Raw genomic sequence first — 7,433 nt, 5'->3', positions numbered from 1 at the left:
AAAAAAAAAAAAGAAGCTATCAAAGCTAAAAAACAAAAAAAAAAAAAAAACAAGATACTTGGAGTGACTAGTTAGCTGCTGTATTTATCCTTTCTCTTCCCCTACCTGTTTGTGTTTATCCTTTTATTCAGTCTAACTTTGCCTTTTTCTCCGAAACCACTTGTTTACCCTTTCTCAAATGGTCCTTAATACTTGTAAGAGATCAAGCAAAGAATAATAATAATAATGTGTAAAAGAAAAAGATAGAAAAAGACAAGAACCAATTTTATAAAAAAAAATTAAATCCGCAACGAAAGCAGAAAACAGAGAGTAAAAAAAAAAGAAGAAATAATAATAATAATCAGTACGATTCCTTTTTTTTTCTTTTTTAAAAGAAACAAAAGTAAAGTAGAAGCAAAAATAATAGCAAATAAGAAAGTTAGTGTAAAGTACAGATGAATATATATATATATATATATATATATATATATATCACAATGTTTGATATTATATCCGTTTCTTTTTTTCTCCTTAAATCGTCCAATCATCTCTTATCATTGCTGAAAAGAAAAATGGTAAAGAGACGAACAAAAAGAAGAAAAAAAAAAAGAAAAGAAAAAAAAAAGATGGTCTGATCATAAGAAACCATGAGACGCAGGACTCGAAAAAGAAAAAGAAAGAGAAACCACAAATGCATGTACACATAAATAGAAGCAAAAAACTGTTTTTTTTTTTTTTTTTAAAAGAAAAACCCCTCCTCATAATACACACATAAAAACAAAATAAAAAAGAAAAATTGAAGAAAATAAGTCCACTCTTCAATATTGTCATTAAACTTCAGTGGGTTTTCTCTTTCTCTTTTCATCTTTTCCCTATCTCTCTTTCCTCTCTGTGAGACTGTGTGTATATACGTATAGATGTCTCTCTGTGCTTATTTTTGCCTTTTTTTTTTTTTTCTCTTTCTCTCCCTCTCTCACTATCTTTTCAACACTGACAGATACTCTTGCGTGGTTCATCCTTCTTCGCGGAGGCGGCGGCCGCAGCGGCGGGTAACGTGGCGGTTTGCAGCTGCACCCCACTATCCGGATCTGCTGGATTTAATATCCCGCACATCACCGCCTCATGTATTTTGTGTGCTGTATTCAGAAATGCCTGCTGCACATTCTCCCCACTCAACGCACTGCACTCGACAAACAACATATTCTCCTCCGCTGCGAGTTTCGCTGCCTCCTCGTATGACACCTCGCGCTCGTTCTCGAGGTCGGATTTATTCCCGACGAGGACCATCACGGTGTGCGGGTTGGTGCTGCTGCGGGCATCCTGCAGCCACGCGGCGATGTGCGTGAAACTCGCGCGCCTCGCGACGTCGTAGACGAGAAGGGCCCCGGCGGCGCCGCGGTAATATCCCCGCGTGACGGCGCGGAACCGCTCCTGCCCGGCGGTGTCCCAAATCTGCAGCTTGGCGGCCTCGCCGTTGAGGTCGACGGTGGCGGTGCCGAACTCGACGCCGATGGTGTGCGGGAGATCCCGGCGGAAGCGCTGCTCGGTGAAGCGCTGCATGAGCGAACTCTTGCCAACACCCATATCGCCAATAATAATGTATTTGAAGATGTACTTGTGGCTCATCCTATACTAAATAATAATAATAATAATAATAATAATAATAATAATAATAATAATAATAATAATAATAATAAGAAAATGTCGAGAAGGAAGTGGTGGGAGGAGGAGAAGGAGAAGGGGAGGGAGGAAAAAATGTACCAACCTCAGTAAACCCTTTTCTCCCTACCTTTTTTTTTGTTTGTTTGTTTGTTCTTTCTTTTCTTTTCTTTTCTTTTCTTTCTATTCGTTAACTTGATATTCTTCCTTTTGGTTTTTCTCTACTGTTGTTTCTACTCCGTATCTCTATCCTCTCTCACGTGGTCTATGTGCCGCGGAAGAGAGAAGGAGAGAGGAGAGAAGGAGAAAGATATGTGGAAACACAAAGAGACTAAAAAGAAAAAAAAGGAAAAAAAGAAAAGAGACAAGAATATTGAATCAACTAAAGTGTTATTAAGGATCAAACAGGGAAAGCGATGGAAATAGTACAAGGCTTCCCATCTCTCTTCTCCTTTTTTTTTTTTTTTTTTTGCTGATTCCTTTCACTTGCGCTATATACACACAAACACACATACTCACGAAAAAAAAGAAAATAATAATTTAAAAAAGAAAGAAAGAGAAGAAATAGGGTGGAAACAGAAATAGAAACAGCGAAACAGAAGAAGTAGAAGAAGCAAAGAAGAAGTAATAGTGCATCCCATACTACTCCTCTTTCCCTATTCTTTTTTTTTATTTTCTTCTGTTTTCTTTTTCCTCCCTTTACCCACCACTCATTCCATCACGAATTTCCTTCTTTTTCTCTTCTTTTGTTTCCTTCCAGTCCGTTGTGTATGATAGTTCAAAAATGTTAAAGAAAAAGTCTGAAACATGTCAAATAATGATGGTACATATATCAAAAAAGAAAAACAAAAGAAACATATAGATATATATATATATGTGTATATAAATATATAAATATATATATATATATATATATATATATATATATATATATATATATATAAGAAAAAGAGAAATAACAACACGGAATGCCCTCAAATAGAAAACAGTACAGAGTCTAATATCAATATCCGGGCCGCACCTCCCATTGAACCGCCTCCTGTTCATTCACCAACAACAACGCACTACCGGTGAAACCCCGCGGCACCCGCACATCCCCTTCATACAATGTACATACACTATTCACAGGCCGCAGTGATGTGCACTCTGCAGCCATACACGACTCGGCACCGGAGGCGATGAGTCGAACTTCTACGCGAAGTGGTTTGGTGCGGTCTGCGCGATCGCAGAGTCGTTTATACTCCTGCTCCAAGTTATCCCGTCGCTTTGCATGAAGTGTGTACTCACGACACAACATCACCAAATCTCTTTGTGCATCCGTGAGAACCTGTCGTAATTCCTCTACATCATCTTCCATCCTTTTAAGTCGTTTACGTAATTCATCCTCTTGTTTCTTGAGTCTTATCATCTCTTTATTACGTTTTCGTGTCATATTCTTTTGAAGTTGTGCGAGTTCCTGTTGAATGGGACCTGAATTTGCATTAAGTGTCTCTTCTGCCGTCTTTAACTCCTCCGTGGTGGATTCAATCATCTTCTTAATGTGATGTTCACTTCCACAGCGTTCTTCCCATGTTGCATATCTATCTTCCTTCTCCAGAAGAAAACGAACATTGTCAATAGTGGTTTTTAGATATTCATAGTTTGGAATCTGTATTACAATGTGTTGTAAATTACCAATCGCAATCCACGTCCCAGCTAGTGGTTCAATAATAGTTGCACAACGTTCTTGAAAATCAGAAGTTACAAGTGGCCAACCGTATATTTCTTCTTTTACATCAATTGGAGGAATACAACTCTGAGGTGACAACTGTGCAGATGTGCGAATAACTGAAGTATCAGCCAGACGTTGTTGTTGTTGTTGTTGTTGTTGTTTTTGTTTTTGTGAACTGGATGAAATATGATTCATAGTAGAGGCACCTCCTCCTCCTCCTCCTCCTCCAAGCTGCGGTGTGGGCGTTACTCGAATAAATCCAATGTTTGTGAAGGATCCCAATCCACCCGCACTTTTATCTCTTTCAAAGAGATGGACGAATAAAGGCTGACCTGACCAACGTCGCCATGCTGCACGTATATCAAGAAGAATCTCAACTTCCTCCAAATCATCCTGTCTTCGCTGTACAAGCAATAACTCACGATCAAGCATTGGTACAGATGGAACTGGTTCGGCTGCAGCACTTACAGTAGCAGTAATTTCAACTATATTTGAATCTGCTTTAACAATTAAGCGTGCCATTTTTTGCTGTCTATCCACAAAAATAGGATGTGAAACTGGTTCCATTACCTGTACATCTAGTTTGGAGTGCACATGTACAACAGCTGAGCTGGTTAGTCCCTTCCTGAGAAGCACATTATGGCTATTAAGAATACGATGAATCTGTGGAAGAGAAAAATCACGTCGTTCGTGAATAAGACTCAATTCTTCAAAGTTAGTAGCAATCAACACCGTTACACTTACCACGCCGTCTGGTGATCGTACCCATCCACACCCCAAGAGACGACCTGCATCCCACAAAAGAGGACTATCCAATTGGTTGGTTGCATTAGAATGAGAGTGAAGGAATTTACATACATCCGGTACTGAATTTGGTGCAACCAGTACAAACTGTGGTACTTGTAAACCAAGAAGCATTTGAACTAACGTCTTACGTGGATTAAAGGCACCACAAAATTGTAAACCACGCAATGCCCCTGAAAAATATCCGTAACGACTACATACTTTCATAGTTGTCTTTTTAAGAAGGGTTTCCTCTTTTTTAAACTCATTCACAGTAGTTGTATAGTTCCCCATACCTGGTGTAGATTCATCAAATACATCAATAAGTGGCGGAGATGAAGAAGTATCCGCATTTTTCGCTGATACATTGAGAACAGTTAAATTCCCAATCATGTCGTTATTATTGCTGTTATTCTCACTTTTGCTGATACTATTTGTTTTTCGGCTTTCATTCCTCATGAAATTACTACCCCTATCCTCCTCAGGAGGTAAAGAACAAGCAGGTGTCGAAAGAACTTGTGATAACACCTGTCGGGATATACAGCCATCACTATCAGACCTATTAGCAGCTGATCGGTCTGTAAGCAGTACCTCTTCACCCTCACCACTTGTACGATTTCCTTGCAAGGCAGGCAATGATGAGGGAAGCTTTTCTTGCTGTTTCTCTTGTTCTTTTTCTCCTTCTCCTCTTCCTCCTCCTTGTTCTTGTCCTTGCTGTTGTTGTTGTTTTGTTGACATTGCCGTGGAGAAGGGTGGTGTTGTTCCTGTTTCTGCTGGTGTTACGGCTATAGCTTCCTCTGGTGTGGATGGTGTTGTTGTTTCTGTTTCGCTGTGTACATGACGAGATGCATTCCCCACATCACGAGCCGCAAGAGTGAGACTTCTACTATACTCCAGCGGAGGAACAGCATCCGCTTTCCGCAGTTTTTTAACGCAATTGATAATAAGATTCGCCCCCTCAATAGCCCACTTACACGCCCGTTCCAACTGTACCCCTTTACTCTCCAACTCCCGCAGTTTCTGTGTGTACTGTGCTTGCAACTCCTGCGCCTCCCGTTCCCGTTCCCGCATGAAATCCTCCTCTTTCGCCGCCGCCGCTGATGATGTTCCTCCTCCACCGGTCGGGGAGGTGTGTGCGATGGAGATGGAGGAGGTGCTCGACACATTTGCGGTTGTGGAGTTCGCCGTGGCTCCCCCGCGTGGGCGCCGCACACTCCCCCGCTTCACCCGCCGCGCCCGCTCCGTGTCCTCGTGCGCCCACCGCAGTTGTTGGGCCGCGACGGCCTCCTCCCACTCGTGCCGCACCCGCGCGGCCGCCGTCGCCACCGTCTCGCGCTCGCGCCGGAAGTCCGCAATGTACACGCGGAGCTGCGGGAGTGTCATGGCGCTGCAGCGGGCCGGCGTGGGGTCGTCCCGCACGAACGGATACGCGACGGTGGCGGCGGTGGCGACCACATCGGCGTAGGCGGCGGGATTGCACCGCAGCGCATTCACTTCGTCGAGGAGTTGACGCTCGTAGCGGGTGTAGGCGTCGGCGGGGGACATCACCGCCTGCCGCAGGGTCGCCGTGTCGGTGAAGACCCGCTGCGAGCCATGGGGATAAGAGGCAATATCCACAGACATATATATATATATATATATATATATATATATATATATCAATAGAGAGAAGGGGGTATACGTGTGTATGTGTGAGAGAGATAAAGATGGAGAGATAACAAGTGTGTCTCTGGGTCTCCTGTTTCTTCTTCTCTCCTCTTTTTCTTCTTCTTGTTGTTGCTGTTTTTCTCTATTTTGTTGTGATTGTTATTCTTTCTTTTTTATATTTCTTGTTGGTGCGACTATGGTGTTTCTACCTTTCGCTTGCACCTACCACACAAAGAACTCTCTCTCTCTCTTTTTTTTTTGTTTTATTTGTTGGTTTTAAGAGCAATAAGAAAGGGAAGAAATAATAGAAGAAGAGAACATAAAACAAGACTCAGACAAATATATATATATGTAAACATGCATGTAGACACTAGGGAGGGGGGATGGGGATTATTAGAGAAATACGAGAGTAATTCTATGTACGAACGTATGTTAGTCCAGACATCTGCCTTTTTTTTTTTTTTGCAATGTATATCTCCCTTCTTCACTTTTTCGCATCTACCACAGATTATATATACATATATATAAACTAGTATGATATGCGTAGTTGTAAGATACGGAGGTGTATATAAAGAAAGAAACAAACACTCACACTCAGAGAGAGACAGAGAGAATAATATAAAGATATAGAGATAGAAGACCAATGGCTTCTCATTCAACTCTGTACAGTCATCATTCATAAAGAAAAAAAAAAAAAACGTCTCACGCAAGAGAGTTCAATTTTTAAAAATAAAAAAAGAAAGATATAAACAATGGAGAGAAGGACAAAAGAAGAAAAAAAAATGGGAAAAAAAAGAAAAGAAAAAAAAAAACAGAGTCTTTACAAATACAGTATGCATTTTTTTTTTCTCTCTGTGTTTGCTTCTTTTCTTCCCCAAGACTCTCTTATTTCAACAGCAAGAAAGAAACAAAAAAAAAGGAGGAAATGCACACGTTCTTCTACGCTTTAATGCTTAGATAAATGTTCATATAAATAGATAAGGTATCTCTGTGGAATGTGTACAGTAGTGAAGGTAATACACAGCACCCCAAGAGAAGAAAAAAAAAGAAGAAGAAACCGTGCGCATCTCAACATCGAGATAAAAAAAAAAAAAGAGCAAAAGAAAAAAGAAAAAAAGAAAACTGACGTGTTTACACTGTCGCACCTTCACGTACGAATTAGAAGTACTGACAACAATAACAAAAAGAAGAAGAAAAAGAAGAATCACATGAGGCAACTTTATTCCAATAAAAAAAGAAAAACAATAAAAAAAAACATGCTGCTTCTGTTCAGTTCTGTTCTTCTTCTTTTCTTGTCGTTGTTGTTGTTGTTGTTGTTCTCATTGCAGGCCATGCGTTTAAATGCAATACAGTGTAGAGAAGGAAAGAAAACACTAAAACAGAAAAAAAAAAGAAAAAAACACAAGAAAAAAACAAAAGTAAATCACAATAGCAATGATAACAACACTGACACTTGTGAGTAATGGAAATAAATAAATAAACAAATCAAAAAAAAAGGACCCGCAGGCGAGAAATCGTATAAAGAGAAAAGGGAGAAAAAAAAAGACTATAGTACGTAAATACAGGAAAAAAAAACTCTTTTTACCCCACTTCTCTAATTCAAAGACAAAAAGAAAAAAAACAAGCAAAACAAAGATAAAAAAAAAAAAAAAAA

The 7,433-nt window shown here is 40.1% G+C and overlaps 2 protein-coding genes across 2 annotated transcripts; both read right to left on the bottom strand.

Annotated features, from left to right (window-relative positions):
• Positions 1-963: 963 nt before the first annotated feature.
• On the bottom strand, positions 964-1,605 carry TM35_000231320 (putative ras-related protein rab-14; the record flags this gene model as incomplete). Its single annotated transcript, XM_029027372.1, has 1 exon — positions 964-1,605. One exon carries the CDS (start codon positions 1,603-1,605, stop codon positions 964-966), a length of 642 nt encoding a protein of 213 aa, XP_028881227.1.
• A 1,036-nt stretch (positions 1,606-2,641) lies between these two features.
• TM35_000231310 (uncharacterized protein) lies at positions 2,642-5,755 on the bottom strand (the record flags this gene model as incomplete). Its single annotated transcript, XM_029027371.1, has 1 exon — positions 2,642-5,755. One exon carries the CDS (start codon positions 5,753-5,755, stop codon positions 2,642-2,644), a length of 3,114 nt encoding a protein of 1,037 aa, XP_028881226.1.
• Positions 5,756-7,433: the final 1,678 nt, after the last annotated feature.

This window comes from Trypanosoma theileri (assembly GCF_002087225.1).
Source record: "Trypanosoma theileri isolate Edinburgh chromosome Unknown TM35_Tth_23_V1, whole genome shotgun sequence".
NCBI lineage: Eukaryota > Euglenozoa > Kinetoplastea > Trypanosomatida > Trypanosomatidae > Trypanosoma > Trypanosoma theileri.
The sequence above is the reverse complement of the archived record's forward strand: the minus strand, read 5'-3'. Positions and strand labels throughout refer to the sequence as shown.